Raw genomic sequence first — 17,508 nt, 5'->3', positions numbered from 1 at the left:
AAATCTAGCTCAGATGTAATAACATTGTTTTGTTTTCATTGAATTTACTTTATGGTTTACTTTTATTTATGGCAAATGTTGCCCCTGCTCTTTCATTTTCAGTAATGAATAAAGTTTTATTTTTAAAGAAATATATTTAAATAAAAAATGAAATTAGTTTTTTTTAATATTAAACAATAGTACAGGTGTCTTGAATATAGCAAAACAGGTGTAAGTGGTAGATAAATGACAGAAGTTTGAAAAATACTTCCTTACAACATGGCTAACTTTAAAAAGTAGGCATCTCCCCTGGCTGGTGTGGCTCAGTGGTTGAGCAACCCATGAATCAGGAGGTCACTGGTTCAATTTCCAGTCAGGGCACATGCCTAGGTTGCGGGCTCGCTCCCCAGTAGGGGGTGTTCAGGAGGCAACCGATCAATATGTTGCTCTCTCATCGATGTTTCTATCTCTCTATCCCTCTCATTTCTCTCTCTCCAAAAAAATCAATAAAAACATATTTTTAAAATAAATAAATAAAATAAAATAAAATAAAAGTAGGCATCTCCACACCTGTCACACCAGATAGGTGTTTCAGCCAGGACCTATGAACTTTGTGGTTGCTTCTAGCAAAGGTGGAATCCTGAAACAAAAGACTAATAAATGTGGGGAGTGGGAAAGGGTGTACATTCACTCTCAAGTAATCAATGAAATGCAAATCAAAGCACAAATGGCATGCCACTTTTTCACCTATTGAACTGTCAGACTTTTTCTTAACGCTGTCCCATCTTTAAGAAACAGGTAGTCTGAGTTACAGGTAGTAGAAGGATAGTTTGCTATACACTTTCTGGATGGCAATTGGAAATCATAAATTTTTAAAATATGTATACTCTTTGGGCAGTAACTCTATTTATAGGAATTTATCCTAAGAAAATAATCAAAGATCAAACCATTATCAGTGGAAGTAGAGTTCTTGGGGTACCACAAGGAAAATAATTTCCTGAAGTCTCCACCGGAGGATGGCGTTTCATGGAAAGCCTTATTGATGATGTAAAATCAAGGGGGTTCCCCTCCAATGTCCTATCTCTGTCTGTCCCTCCATGGAAAAGGTCCAATCTTGTCTTTAGCGAGGCCAGAATAAAAACCAGTGTCCAGAGTTTCTGTTCCATATTACAATCCAGTCCAGCATCTGACTAGTGTAGCTTGTGTTCCCAGCTGCAGTCCATTGCATGTGAGGTCTGCACAGCATGGCCATGGGCCAAGTGGTTGCTTAAAGCCATATGGCTATGGAGAGAGAAGAGGTGAGTACACAGGTGAGTGCAAGTCACGGAGCAAGAGAGCAAGCACGAACAAGAATGCAAGAGAAAGGGAACTCTTTGTCTGGGGATTTTAACCTTCAAAGATGTTTCAGGCTTGCATTGGGGTCCACCCCCTAGCCAATTTATTGTTCCACAGGTTAGACAGACAGGCAAGCACCTTCCCTTTATCACCCCCAACTTTACAGCGCATGCGCCTATCTCCCTTTGCCGGATCCCTTCCTGCAGTGATCTGCAGGGAATGAATGGACAGGTGGTTCCCTGGGGAGGGTGAAGTTATAGCTTCCTGGTGAAGTTGCCCAGATGACCATGCTGACAATGTCTGACTCCCCTTTGCTCTCATCCTGTTATTAATACTAATAAACTAGTTAATTACGATGATAACAAAACTATGCATATATTCCTCAAAGTATTACTTGTTATAGAAAAAGATTGCCTCAAATAGGAAATTATATAAATTAATCATGGATCATCTATTAAATGAAATACCATACAACAATTAGAAATGATGCCAGAATAATCTGGAATACAGATAAGAAACTTGTTCCAACATTTGCTCTAGTGTGAGGTTGGGAAAAGGAGGTAGGACAAAAGATGGACTTTTCACTCCTTAACTTATTTGTGCATTATATTCACTCATTGTGTTTTAAAAATACCAACTATACTTTAATTATAAATTTAAAAATGTAACTCTAAAAGAAAGATACTATTTTTAAAGTAGGTTAATATCATGGAAAAATATTTATGACTCTATTGTTAAATGGGAGAAGGAGTAACAAATTACTGTAGGTGGATACTGATATTTGCGGGGGATGGGAATGTTAAAAGAAGTGAATGCATATTCCCAGAAAAATATCGAAAGGATAAAATACTAATGAACTTCCTTTTTAAGAGGCTGACTTTATCTCCCTCCTTGTTAGACTACAGGTTCTCCAGATGTGTTCCAGGATAGAAAAGACCCTCTTCCTGTGGGAAGCCTTGGCAATAATAGCCCAACTTACAGAAGCAAACAGTAGGCTACATAGATGGGGCAGATCTTAACAAGAATGTTGAACAGTTACCATTCATTCATTCATTTTTTGAGTGTGTGCCAAACCCTGAACTATGAAACAGTTTCAGGGCAAATTATTACCACTTCCCTAGCTATTAAAAGGAAAATTCCTTATAGACAATTTATAACTCTGCCATCTTCCACGGGCACTAATTTAACTCAGGGATGTTTTCTTTGTAGCAGTTTTACAATTTTGAAGAAGATTGTTCACGACATAACATGGCAACTGGGAAAATGTGTAGCCTTCCTTTCATCTTAGAAAGGAAGATCTGAATTACATGCACCCCAAGAGAAAATCTCTCTTCTGATTGTGTTTGTGTGTTTTACAAAAACCCACTGAATTCCTCAGTCCCTCCTGAAATTAGACATGGAAAGGTAAAAAAACTTGTAAGAACATCTCAGTAAAAGAACAAGCATCATAACAGATGGCCTAGACCTTGGGATTTAGAATCAAAAGGCTGAGTTCTAGCCCTGGCTCTGAAGGGAGACTGGCAGAGGGGCCTAAGCTCCCTGGGCCTCAGACCCCTCAGATGGAAAAGCAAGGGGTCTTTTGTCAGTAGGATGTTGGGAAACCTGAATTCTCAGCTGGACTTTGCCTCTGACCTGCGGTGTGATCTCTGAATCTCCCTATGCCTCTGCTATCTCTATGGGGTTAACAAATGAGATGAAATAAAGAAAAAGATACTTTGCAAAACGAGATTTGCTACATACAAGTGAAGTGGTAAGGAGAAGAAGCACAGAGCTGGAAAAGACAGGCCCTCTAGTTGGAAGCTATTTCATGTAAGTGTCCACGGGAGTACCATGTAGCATGGTCAACCGTCATTAAGGAGAGAGATCATTCAGCTGACAGCTGGGCTACTGTCCCCTCCAACTGACCTGAGAACTTTGGTCAGAGAAATGCTGTGCCTCCCCTTAGGCACGGAGTTGACAGAGCTCTATACATTAGTCACATAATTCCAAATCTACTTAAATGCCCCCCATGGGGGGTATATCTCACAACTCCATTTGGGATTTGCTATCTGTAAATCTAGAACACAGAGCACTCTGTTTGCTTCAAGGAGATGTTTTACTTGGCAAGTGACTCTAAGAAAGCCTCACCCACAAATGGCAACCAGATTGCAGTCATACTACTCAGAACGTATCCATGCCTGGTGAGGCCTCCAGGAAAGGCGCAAAGGACTATGGCTCTCTTAGTGTGCTCTCTCCCAGGAACCCTGCTCACTGCCTGTCCATTCCTCAAGGGCCTGGAAATCATACTTCCCCACCAGACCAGGATAGCTGGACTGTATGCCCCATCCTGCTCTCCACTGTGGTTCTCCCTTCACTGTAATCCTGCTAGAAATTTACCAGAACTGGCACATCTGTAGTGGATGATGACAAGTGAAACACTAAGTGTCAGGGGACAATGTTGGAAAGAGCATTTGTAGCCAAATAGCCATAACTCAACAGGTCAAATAGAGTAGAGGAAGTCATTTCCTTCTTCATCTCAGACCGTAGGGGAGAACAGAATGCCTCAGCTGTGACTTAAATTGTGCTTGAATTAGGTTTGCTAGATTTAAGGGCGGGGGGCAGGGAGGGGAAGGCACCCAGCTAGATTTGAATTTCAGATAAACAACCAATCACTTCTTAATATAAGTATGTCCCAAATATTACAAAGGATGTACTTACATTTAAAAAGTATTGGTTATCTGAAATTCAAATTTAACTGGGTGCCCTGGCAACTCTAACTTGGATATACCTGCATGTTCAATAACGAGAACTGAAATATTAAATTTCCAAACCAGTTGTTTGAAGTTATGTTATAAAGCCATCAATTGAATTCAGCTATCTGTCTCTCACCAAGGCCTTGGCCAACTGTGCAGCCACAATGTGTGATGATTTCGGATTAGAGAGAAAGGAGTATGCATTTCCCACACTCCTGAAACTCGATTCAGATTTCTCCCATTTTCTGGCAGATTCATCTCCAGTTTCCTATGAGGTTCTATGACAACTCGAAAGAGAAAGATGTTCAAGGTCTCAAATATGAAATCAGATGGTGCTGGGTGGGAGAGTGCAGGGAGTCTTGTAACAGAAAGAGACCTCTGTTCAATACAAACTGGTATTCATGACAAATATACTTTCAAGAAGCACCATAGGGAGGTATCCTCATGGATTACAAACTGGAGAGTTGGCTCAGCTTACAAACATGTAAGGTGGAAATCAGCCACTTTCAGAATATGAACTTCATTGTCTTCAAAGTAAATGATGGATTTTCTAATGTGTATCTTCAAACTTGGATTGCCCACTTTATCTACAAAAACTAGTCAAGTAAAATAAGTAATTGCCAGATAACCATACTGTTTTGTAACTCATAAGCAAACTGGCTCAAAAGCTGACAGGGGTTTAGGCTTCCATTCTGACACTTACAGACTAGACTTTCTTACCCATAGTTTCTTCATCTTTTGAAAGAAGAATTTTTGTTTTACGTGCCTCATTGATTTTTGTTTATATTTCAACTTTTTTATTTTTTTATTATGTTTTTATTGATTTTTGAGAGATAGAAGAAGGGAGTAGGGAGAGAGTGATAGAAACATTGATGAGAGAGAAACATTGATTGGTTGCCTCCTGCATGCCCCCTACTGGGAATCTAGCAGCAACCTGGACATGTGCCCTGACCAGGAACCAAACCAGTGACCTCTTAGCGCATGGGTCGACACTCAACCACTGAGCTACACGGTTTGGGCTATTTTTAAACTTTTATCAGAAAAATCATAATGACTTCTCAATGTGCATACATGTTTGGGTTTAATCAATGTGCTATATGCTATTTGTGTTTTGCTTCTTTTTCTGGATTTTGAACTTTCATCTGTCAGCACCATTCCCATATTTACTATCCTTATTGATATCTTCATGGTATGATATCATATTTACATCTTGAAGTTAACTTCTCCCCAATTATTAAATACTTATGTTTCTAGCTTTTTTTCTACTACAAAAAGTGCTGTCATATCCATCTTCATATAGATCCTCTTTTTTTCATTTTTGGTGTAACTTATTGTGACATGTTCAGCTTTTGTTATATTTTGTCAAGTTGTACTTCAGGGGATGTGGAACCTATGGGCCAGTGTACCTGAGGCCTCTCCCACAAGGTCTTTTGACCTTTTGGTTCATCCTAATTAATAGAAAGGCAGTAGTGGTTATTTTAACTAAAGCTCTGGCTGAACATTTTTCAATATATTTTTTCATATAATTGCATTTCAATATATATGAATATGCCTGTCTTTCTCTAGATTCAGGCTTTCCACATTCTGGATTGTAGACTTTTGTGTGTATATATATATATTTTTCATTGTTTTTATCTTTCTGTTGCAGTTCCTCTCATCTTAGTTTTGTTACTGTCCATCATATAGAATAATTTACTTTAATATAATCAAACCTCCTTGTCACTATCGTCTTCCACAGTTTAAAAAAAAAAGTCTATTTCATTTCCTTCTAAGATTTTTATGGGAATGTTTAAAATGTTTAACTGTATATCTCATCTGGAATTTATTGTGGTCTGTGAGAATCAGGAGGTATATTGAGAAAAGTAAAAAATTTAGAAATTAAAAAAAAAACTAATTTCTGTCCATCAGCATTAGCTTATGGCCTTATGCAAGTCACTTACGTCTTCTAATTCAGTGTTCTCTACTAGACTGAAGGCAAGGACCTTGTCTTATTTCTCTTTATCTTTCCCACAATATCCAGCAAAGTACCTTACATTAGGATAAATGTGATAAGGTTTGTATTTAAGTTATATTTTTTTGCATATTGCTATCAAATTGTTCTAACAGCACTCATTGAATCATGATTCATATCCCAATTATTTATTTGGTTGTTTATGATTGGTCATGTATCAATGACACTCAGATTTGCCCCAATGGCAAAGCACCTAAGAGTTGTAGCACTCTGCAAAACATCTGAAATACGGCGATATTAAAGTTAATGAAAATGAAAATTTGATGCTAAATCAGACACCAGCTTACACTACTTTCTAGTATAGTATAGACATCATATGATCAGACACCAGCTGTTTGTTTATTTTTAATTTATGGGAGAAATTTTCAAATTGAGAAAATTCTATCCAGTAATTTAATTCCTTCTAATAATCAGGTAAAGAAAATCTACCGTGGAACAAGTTGTTCAAGAGCAAAGTTGAAAACCACATCTTACATTAGGCATTCCCAGTTGAGAATATAAATAAAAGCCTCTGATCAAGTATAAACACTATATAAATATAAAGTTCAGCTAAACCAAGCTGAACTCCAGCTGAGCCCCAAAACTCTTTAAGATTAGTCTTTTTAGTTGACCAAGTTGGAATTCCTACAACATTAGAAAGTCTGAAGGAGATTCATGTCAGATCTCCAGTGCATGTTCACACCAGCAAGCTTAACTCTAGATGCTTCTGTTTATCAATTTATAAATCAGAAGAGAAAACACAAAAGAAGGATCTCACAACCTCATGTTCTACCATAGAAAAGACTATGGATTTTGCAAAGCAAACAGGAGGTGAGTATGTTGGAACTATCAGAGGAAAAGAAAAGAAAAGAAAAGAAAAGAAAAGAAAAGAAAAGAAAAGAAAAGGAAAGGAAAGGAAAGGAAAGGAAAGGAAAGGAAAGGAAAGGAAAGGAAAGGAAATGAAAGGAAAGGAAAGAAAAAAGAAAAGAAAAGAAAAGAAAATTCTGGATTCCTTGTACTCTGAGGATCATACTAGTGTAAGAGGCTGGAGTCCTGTCCTCTGCACAGAGTTCCTGGAGATGTGGACAGGGTTGTCTGTTAAGGCTACTGGACCCCCCTGCCAGCAGCATCACTTTGCTATGCTAATTAATATTTTTTTCATGGAGCTCACTTTTATTAAGACATTTGACTTTAAAAAAAAAAGAATGTTTTGTTAAGAAGGACAATGATGCTGTTGTTTGTTGTTGTTTTACTGCTAGAACAGGAGTTAAAGATCTAGGGTTGGGTTCCCACTCTGCCACTTGATCAACATTTGTAGACCTCAGTTTCCTTTTCTGGGAGAAAAAAAAAAAAGAGTGTTTAGAATGGACAGTTTCTAAAATCCGATATCTTTCCAATAGTCTTGTTCAAATATAAATATGTTCCAATTCAAGAAAAATAAAAGTGCAAGACTTCCTACTTCAGAAACTGATAATTCACTATTCATAATGGTCCTTGCTGAGTCATTCTTCACTTAGAAATTCCCCCTAAATTTCCTTAAATAGTAGGAATCTCTAGTGAAGTCAAACTGTGACTACAAATCTCCACCTCTTTTTTATGAGTAATTAGTTTATGATATACACTTGGTCTGTGAAAATGATATCTCTTTTCTAGACTATGACATTCGTGAACAAGATTCTACAGCAGTTGTGTGTATGTTGACAAGAAGTTAGAACTGCTGAACGCTGGTTTAGATATAGTGCCAAAAAGACAGCCTATTCCACAAAAATCATCTGCCTGAAAGGGAAATAAATCATGACCTCATTGAACACGTGGTTTCTTAACCTCCAGGGCACTCTTGGTCCAGGATTCTGAAATTAGGACTAAGACAAAGAGACTGCTCCATGAAATTGGGCAACCATCCTTTCCCCTTCTCCCTTGCACTACCTCCAGAGACTGCACGGATCAATGACATTGTTCAAAGCATTTCAGTAAATACTAGCTCAAGCCATTTTCTACAAAATGTATCCCACCAAAAAGTTTGCTTCTCTACTCACAAGTGTGTGTGCTCCAGATGTCTTTGAACTCTCACTGTCGGATGTGGTGCAAACCATCCCAGATTGCATTCGCTGTCCTGAGTTATCTCACTAGGAGCACTTTCTACTCTGCAAAGGCTGCTCACCAACCTCTCGTTCACCAGCGTGGATAAACCAGCTTGCTTTATGTCACTCTTGACTGCTGATTCAGATAAAAAAGATGAAGGCAAAGTTACAGACAGTATCTCTTGTTTACACTTAGCAACCTCTGTGTGTTTGTTTTTTTAGGATAATATTTCTCTTAATAATAGCAAAGCTCTAACATGCCCATTAAAATGAGACACAGTTTCTACTAAGTGCATTTATGTGAAGAGAAATGTTTCACTGAATTTTCCCAAAACCTCGGATGGTTTGCAGTAAAGTTTTGCTATCTTGTTGCAGGTTCAGAAAATGGTCTTGCACAGAAGCAGCGAACACCTCGCCGAAGATGTCAGCAACCCAAAATGCTGAGTAGCCCTGAGGACACCATGTACTATAACCAGTTAAATGTGAGTTCAAAGTGGCCATAAAGCTGTTTCACTGGCTTTGTTTCCAGTTAATAATTCTGTTATTAATACCTGTTCCAGCCCCTCCAGCCCCACCCCCACCCTCTTATGCTCTCGTCTTGAACATGTGCTTAGGCTCTTTATCTGTTGCTTTCATGTCAGGATGTCTGCCTTCACGGTGAATAATTGATGTGGTTTATCAAAGACGAGCAAGATGCATGCTTCATCAGGCTCACTTGAGCCCTTTGATCAAAAAAATTATGCTGTGACTTCTGATATTATCAGCATCTGCTTGCATTCAACACAAAATCACTTTGAATTAAAAATTAACGACTTGCTGCTTTGCTTTGACTGTGTGTTCTTGGCCCTCTCCACAGGGAACTCTAGAATATCAAGGGAGCAAGAGGAAGCCAAGAAAACTTGGGTAAATATCTGTCTTCTTAGTTCTAAGCAACTGTAAACAGAAGGGGTCCTTTGTGATATTACAGAAAATGCAAAACTTTCCTGAGAGGCTTCTAAAAATATGCAGTGGGTATAGCCCCGCTCTTGTTGACATTGGAGACTACTTTTCACAGTAGCAAGTATACAAAACTTGAATCTATTCTGTCTGAAAAGGCTGGAATTTCCATCGAAAAGCAAATATTATTTCTCAGGGAGTTGTACTTTCCTCATAAGTGGAGACATAGCGGATTGTATAAAATTCTCCCACAAACAAGATCACTCCACACAGGGCAAATAGGTGGCTTCCCCTACAGTACCCTACCCCTGGGCCTTAAAGGTACAGGAAAATTTCCTCCAGTGGTTCGACAGAAGATTCTAAGGAGTTTGAGCTCATTTAATTGTTAGCATCTCAATTGAGAATAAGAATGAGGTAGGTAATTGGTTCTAGTTTAAGAACTGGAAGAGGTCAGGAGGGGAACTTGCTCACCTGAAGGAAAGCAGATGGAGAAAGGCCAGGTAATTCACATACATCAAGTTGCAATATGATCACCATTTCCAAACACCACTAAATTGGGTCATTAACCATGTGTGACTCAGAGGTGAAAGGCTTTGCATATCAGACCCCAGTTCCTCTGTGCTGCAGGACTCTGGGCTACCCTAAGCTGTCCTTCTCCCATCCCAGTCCCATTGTTGGGACCCAACCCTGTTCCAAGTACTCAAACAACTTTAGGTGCCCCAGAGATGGCCGTGGCATTTCTTTTTCTACTGAAACTCTTTTCTTTGTTGTAGCCAAGTCAAAGTGCTTGATGGTGAAGATGAATATTACAAATCTCTGTCACCCGTGGACTCAACCCCTGAGGAAGACAACTCAGCCCACCCTTTCTTTTTTCCCTCTTCCTCAAAAGGAGCATCTTCTGCTCAGCACTGAGTTGTCCTTCCTGTGCCTCAAGTCTGTTGAGGGTAAGCACAATCATGGTAACTGACTGATTGTCATTTAATAAGAAAGCACTACAATGGGATCAGCCTCTTTGGACACATGCTGGAGCCTTACTGAACAATTTGCAGATTCTTAACCATTTTCTCCTACCTCCATCACCTTCCCCACATCTGCTCTGCAGCTTGATCTGAGTAATCCCTTCTTTTCTCAAACTATGAGTCTCTTGGGGACACAGAGTGCACCTCCACTGCAGTAATAACCATCATTCATGCCCCCATCTAAAAGGGTAACAATCTCACCATCGGCCAACTGTGGACACTGATCATATTTCTTTATTTTTCCTACCACATCCTTCCATGCAGAATCTGCCCCTGTGAAAATTCAGAGGTTCCTTTCCTCCTCACCTCTCCACAGCATCCCTTCCCCTTTGTTGGTCTTTCCTCCCTGCCTGCCTCTCCCCAGGGGCAGGGCCCATTGCTGTGGGTCTCCATGCTGGGAGAGTATACCCAAGGTCTCCTAGGCCTTATAATGTTTTGTGTATTTAAGGAGAGAGCCCTAAATTTCTTAGATTCTTCCTATAAGGCAAATGAACTCCTCTCTTGCTTGTTATTAGGGCAACAAAGCCTTTGCCTCTTTACTCCACCTTGTCAAGAGACCCCCATCACCTTATCTATAAAAGAAAGGAGTGAGTTGGAAAGAATCTTTGGACCTGTCAGAGTCCATGTCACATGGTTTTGTAACTTTCCACTCTCTGGTCGGCTGTCTGTAGGAATCATCTTCTCTTGTTCATCTCTGTGTGCACAGATCTCATACAGTGCCTGGCACAGAGTGGACATCCAGTTAATGCCCACCCTTGACTGAGTGGAGAGACCTAGTTATACAAACATATCTGATAGAAAAGTTACTTTCAATTATATGTTATATGTGATTAATCACTTTTATTATCCCATAAGTTCTGATTTTTCATTCAAGGTTGGGCAAGTCTTATTGTAATGATGTTATATTACATAATACTCAATATGATTCAACATGCAAAACAATATGTGAGATTTCTGTGTGATGTAAAAAACCTACAAGACCCTTTCCCTAGAACAAATTTTCTCAACGTGTTCTTTTTTTACGTGGCAGATAGTACACATGGGAATACTCAGATTTTGAGAAAAATAAACGAGTAAATAGGAAAAAGAACTTTTCAGAATTTTAAAGGGAAGTGTTTTAATAAGCATTTTACAAACAAATAATGAAATGAGGCATTTATAGATTTCAGAAATTGTAATTTTACAAGAAAAAGAAAGAGCCAATAATTCAATAGTCAAACTTTACTTTTTAAAAACTGAGTCAATTTTTTTTCCAGACCTTCACCCCAAAGGTAATGTTGTTAAGGCATGTGAGTAGAGCAGAAGAAACACAAATGAACATCATTTTATTGTTTAAAAATAATATATAGATTTTAGCATTATTATTAATATAAGTATTTTTGGAAATTTCACTTTTATCATTGATTTGTCTACTTTTGATTTGATAATATTAGCTGCTTTTCAATCTGTTGAATAGAAATGTTCGTAACTTCCCACTAATCCATGTACAACATAATTGTATACCTGCCTTGTTTCTAATTAAAACATATCTATAAATAAATTTAAAAAGGAAATAGAAGTTATTATCTATCTATACTAATAAAAGGGTAATATGCTAATTAGACTGGGATACCTTCTGGATGTCCTTCCAGACAAAGCCATGGTGGCGGGGCCGAGACAGAGGCGGTTAGGGGTGATCAGGCCAGGAGGGGAGGGCAGTTGGAGGCAAGCAGGCTGGCAGTGGGGGGCAGTTGAGGACGATCAGGCTGGCAGGGGGGGCAGTTGGGGCGATCAGGCCGGCAAGGTGGGGAGCACAGTTGGGGGTGAGAAGGCCGACAGGCAGAGTGGTTAGGGATGATCAGGCAGGCAGGCAGGTGAGCAGTTAGAAGCCAGCAGTCCCGGATTGTGAGAGGGATGTCCAACTGCTGGTTTAAGCCCGATCCCACAGGGACATCCCCCGAGGGGTCCCAGATTGGAAAGGGTGCACGAATTTCATGCACCAGGCCACTAGTATATATATAAAAGGCTAATAGGCAAAGTGTCCCCTCGGGAGTTCGACCAGGAGACCAGGAGTTCGCTCACTCTCTATGACGTGTGCTGACCACCAGGTGGCAGTGTGGAATGAAGGCAGGCCCCAGCCAGGAGCCAGCAGCCAAGAAAGGAAGGCCCCGGCCAGCAGCCGGAAGGCCCCGATCAGCCTTGATCGTTGTCCAGGCCTAGGGACCCTACCCATGCACGAATTTCATGCACTGGGCCTCTAGTAAAAATCATAATTCAGAAGCTCTGTAATAATTAATCATTGCCACAGCAATAACTCCTAGCACTACATTAGAAATAGTGTTCACTATCAGCTACAGCATAGATAAGACAGACTCTAGATATTATTCTTGAGCTAGTTATAGTGCCACAAACTCAAAAAGCAACTCTTAAAACGAATTGATGAGAATGATGTAAGCTGGAATTTCATAAATGTCTTATTAATTTTATCAAAATAATAAGCACATAGCAAAAACAAAATCAAAATAAAATAATACAGAGAGTTTATAGTGGAAAGCAATCTTCTCTATGCCCCTACCTTAGTCCCTATCCTAAGAAGTAACCCTTTTTTATTATTATTATTTCTAATTTTAATTATTTTAATGACTTCCAACATGTCTCTGAATAATTTGCTTCTATGTTCTTGATTTACTATTTTAGACAATATCTACCTCTCTTTCTATGAAAGATTGCATTTTATCTTAATTCCTCCTTCCTCTCTCTTGACTTCTTCCAGTGCTTAAATTTTGTTTAAATTTTTGTTGATTGCTTTTTAAACATTAAATTATATAATTAAACACCTATTTTTGTGCCATTAACTTTAATAGTATCTCTATGAGGCTGCCTTACATGAAAAAACCAATAGGCTGATAGATAATGTCAAGTGAATAGAATAATGAAGCCTGGACAAAACAGAAATAATTCTGAGGATAGAATAGTTTTTTAAAATTTTACTGTAAATTTCTGGTGTTCATGTTCTGAGCTGCTGTTTCTTCTTCTATTTTAGTTCATCTGCACATATGCCTCCATCCACTTTTTTAAACTTTATTTTAAAACTAGAGGCCCGGTGCACAAAATTCGTGCATGGAAGGAGGTCCCTCAGCCCGACCTGCACCCTCTCCAATCTGGGAGCCCTCAGGGGATGTAGGACATTACTGACAGCTGAGGCCTGCTCCCCGTGGGGAGTGGGCCTAAGCTGCAGTCTGGCCTCCCTCTGCAGGAGGTGACCGGGCTGATCAGGGGAAGGCACCACCCCCATCACCCCACTGCTGCAGCCACTGCCGGCTGCCGTAGCCACCAAGGTGTTTTCATCAACACGAACTCCAGTCCCTTCACCACGAAAAAGAGACAACTTTCTTTAGGCATTTTCAAGATGTCTCTTTCATAGGATATGACATTTCTTTCTTTCTTTTTATCCTCACCTGAGGATATTTTTCCATTGATTTTTAGAGTGTGGAAGAGAGAAGGAAAGACAGAAAGAAACATCAATGTGAGAGTGACACTTCGATTGGTTGCCTCCTGCATGAGCCCTGACCTGGGCCCTGGCCAGGGAGGAGCCTGCAACCTAGGTCCATGCCCGTGACCAGAATCGAACCTGGACTCTGCAGTCAGCAGGCCGAGGCTCTATCCACTGAGCCAAACCGGCTAGGGCAGGATATTATATTTCTTAGCCCCTCCAGCAGCAGACCTTCGTTTTTTCCTCCAGGAGTGAGGTGGAAAAAATCCTAGATCACCTTCTTGGATACTTATTACCCAAGTTACCAAGAACACTGCGAGTGGCATATGGGGAGCTTAGCCAATGAGTGGTCAGAAAAGGTATTTCCTCTGCAGCTCATGTGCAGAGATGCGACTGCCGGCATGCACGGCTGGCAGGCCCTGTTCTCTGCGGGGCTGCTCACCACTGCCGTGGCTGGCTGGCTCTGTTCTCTGTGGGCCTGTGCCATCTGTGTCTTGCCTTACCGCGCACGCAGTCCCCTCCCACCCACCTGTGGGTGCAGCCTCCTCCTGAGCGGTCGTGACGTTACGGCATCCCAGCTAACTTGCATATTACCTCTTTATATATATATATATATATATATATATATATATATATATATATATAGAGAGAGAGAGAGAGAGAGAGAGAGAGAGAGAGAGAGAGAGAGATATAGATATAGATATAGATGATATAGATATAGATATAGATATAGATATAGATATAGATATAGATATAGATGATATAGATATAGATATAGATATAGATATAGATATAGATATAGATATAGATATAGATATACACACACACACACACACACACATATATATATATATATATATATATATATATATATATATATATAATGTATATAGAAAAGAGCACAAATTAGAAGACTCAGCTCAGTAAGTTATCAGAAAGTGAATATCTATGTGACCACTCATACAGTCAAGAGTAGAAGATTGCCAGCACCCTAGAAGTCTCCCTCGTGTCCTTTCCCAATCACTACTACCCCCAGCCACCTCCCCAGAGATAAGTACTCCCATGACTTTTATGATAAACACTTCCGTGATTTTCTTTATAGTTTTATCACTTACATGATCCCTAAACTCTATAGTTAGATTTTTTTTTTTATGTATAGCTAGGTTTTGGGAAGTTTATATAAATGGAATCATGTAGTATGTCATTTTGGGGATCTTGTGTTTTTTATTTTTATTTAATGTTATAATTATTAGTTTCATCTAGTTGTGGAATGTAAATGTAGTTTATTCATTTTCATGATTTCAGTATATGAATATGCCCTAACTGACCCATTCTACTTTTGATATATAAATATGAATTGTTTGCAATTTGGGGCTATTTTGGAAGTTGCTACTACCAACATTATTATATATGTCTTAGTATATATTTGCATGCATTTCTGTTGGCTATCTATCTAGGATTAGAATTGCAGGGTTCTAAGGCAAACATATCTTCACTTTAGTAGGTAATGCCAAGCTGTTTTCATTAGTGATTGTAGCAATTTACAATCCTGCCAGAGGTATAAGAAAGCTTTCATTGGTCTGCATTCTCACCAATTCTTGCTATTATCAGTCTTCTTCATTTGGGCAGTCTGATGGGTATATAGTAGAATCTCATTGAAATTATAGCTCACATATCACTAATTAATAATGATATTGAGCACATTTTTATGTGTTAGTGACCATTTTAGGTATTTTTTGGTTGCATGCCTATTTTAACTCTTTTTTTATTATTTGAAAAAATGCTAGTTGTATATGTTGCAAATATTTTCTCCACTAGGTTGCTTGTCCTTTCATTCTCTTAAAGTGCCCTTTGGTGAAAAAAAAAAAAAAAAGTGTAATTTGCCCTATGTGGTTTGGCTCAGTGGATAGAGCATCCACCTGTGGACTGAAGGGTCCCAATTTCGATTCCAAGTCAAGGGCACATACCTCAGTTGCAGGCTCGATCCCTGGCCCTGGTCGGGCACGTGTGGGAGGCAACCAGTTGATGTGCCTCTCTCAAATTGATATTTCTCTCCCTCTGTCTCTCCCCCTCCCTTCTACTCTCTGAAAATCAATGGAAACATATCCTCGGGTGAGGATTAACAAAAAAAAAAAAAGTGTAATTTTAAAATAGTACAACTTATCAATCTTTTCATTTTTGATAGGTGCTTTTTTTATAGCCTGTTAAAAAGTCTTGGACTGCAAGGTCATAAAAACATTTGCCTTTAGTATCTTCTGGAAGCATTATTATTTTGCCTTTCACATTTAGATCTTTAAACCACCCAAAATTGATTTTGCAAATGGTATGCAGTAGGGGTAAATTTTCATGTTTTCTACAATGGATATTCAACTGCCTCTGCCCCATTTAATGAAAAGAGCATCCTTTTCCTACTGCTCTAAAATATTACCATTTATATAAATCAAGTGTTCATGAGTCTGTTTTTGTATTCTCTATTTTGTTCCATTGGTCTATTTGTTAGCCTTGTCTTAAATACTGTACCTTTATAATAGGCCTTAGTATATGGCAAAGCAAGGTTTTCAATACTTTTTTCTTCTCCAAGAGACCCTTCATTAATAGACACTTTGCATATTACAGAAGCAAATAATCAACTTCTTGGGGCAGGGGGGAACTGTTAGGATTTCTTTATAATTATCTTGAGTCTATAAGTCAATTTGGAACGAATTTCATGTTTATAATATTGAAGTTTTCAACCCATGAACATGGTATATCCTTCTATTTAGTTATTCCTTCTCTTCATTCAAGAATTATTTGTAAGACTTACAAGTCCAGGAAGCGCACAGAACCCCAAACAAAAGGAATCCAAAGAGGACCACACCAAGACACATCATAATTAAAATGCCAAGAGCAAAAGACAAAGAGAGAATATTAAAAGCAGCAAGAGAAAAACAGTTAGTTACCTACAAGGGAGCACCCATACGACTGTCAGCTGATTTCTCAACAGAAACTATGCAGGCCAGATGGGAGTGGCAAGAAATTTTCAATGTGATGAATAGCAAGAACCTACAACCAAGATTACTCTACCCAGCAAAGCTATCATTCAGAATTGAAGGGCAGATAAAGAGCTTCACAGATAAGAAAAAGCTAAAGGAGTTCATCACCACCAAACCAGTATTATATGAAATGCTGAAAGGTATTCTTAAAGAAGAGGAAGAAGAAAGAAGTAAAGAGAAAAATTATGAACAACAAATACATATCTATCAACAAGTGAACCTAAAAATCAAGTGAATTAAAAACCTGAGGAACAGAATAATCTGGTGAATATAATAGAATCAGGGGCATAGAAAGGGAGTGGACTGATAATTCTCAGGGGGAAAGGGGTATGGGGGGTTCATGAAGAGACTGGACAAAAATCATACACCTATGGATGAGGACAGTGGGGCGGAGATAAGGGAAGAAGGTGGGGTGGGAACTGAATGGAGGGGAGCTATGGGGGGGAAAAGGAGAAACAATTGTAATAATCTGAATAAAGACTTATTAAAATAAAAATAAATAAATAAATAAATAAGAATTATTTGTAATTTTATGTAAGAAATCTTATCCATATTTTGTTGGTTTTATTCCTATGAACCACATATAATTTGATATCATTTAAAGGATTTTAATTTTTTTGTTTTCTATTTGTTGCCTCTTATAGACTAAATGTTTGTGTTCCCTCTAAATTCATATGCCCTTAGGGGGTGATTAGTTCATGAGGGTGAAGTCCTCATGAGTGGAATTAGTGCCCTTATAATAGAGACTCCAAAGAGTTTACTTGCCTCTTCCACCATATGAGGACACAGTAAACTGATGGCTGTCTCTGTACTGGGAAGCAGACTCTCATCAGACACAGAATCTGCCGGCACCTTATTCTTGAACTTCTGTTGTTTAAATCACCTAGGCCATGGTATTCTGTTATAGCAGCCTAAACAGATTAAGACATTGT

General features: G+C 38.9%; 1 protein-coding gene across 1 annotated transcript in view; it reads left to right on the top strand.

Annotated features, from left to right (window-relative positions):
• MYO3B (myosin IIIB) overlaps positions 1-9,965 on the top strand; it is a gene marked incomplete at its 3' end in the record, with an annotated part of 379,148 nt that extends 369,183 nt beyond the window's left edge. Inside the window, exons 32-34 of the mRNA XM_080668808.1 lie at positions 8,493-8,599; positions 8,974-9,020; positions 9,827-9,965. Coding sequence (XP_080524934.1) covers positions 8,493-8,599; positions 8,974-9,020; positions 9,827-9,965 — 293 coding nt within the window. The remainder of the gene's footprint in view (positions 1-8,492; positions 8,600-8,973; positions 9,021-9,826) is intronic.
• Positions 9,966-17,508: the final 7,543 nt, after the last annotated feature.

This window comes from Plecotus auritus (assembly GCF_963455305.1).
Source record: "Plecotus auritus genome assembly, chromosome: 5".
Classification (NCBI taxonomy): Eukaryota; Metazoa; Chordata; class Mammalia; order Chiroptera; family Vespertilionidae; genus Plecotus; species Plecotus auritus.
This window is presented reverse-complemented; position numbering and strand designations above follow the sequence as displayed.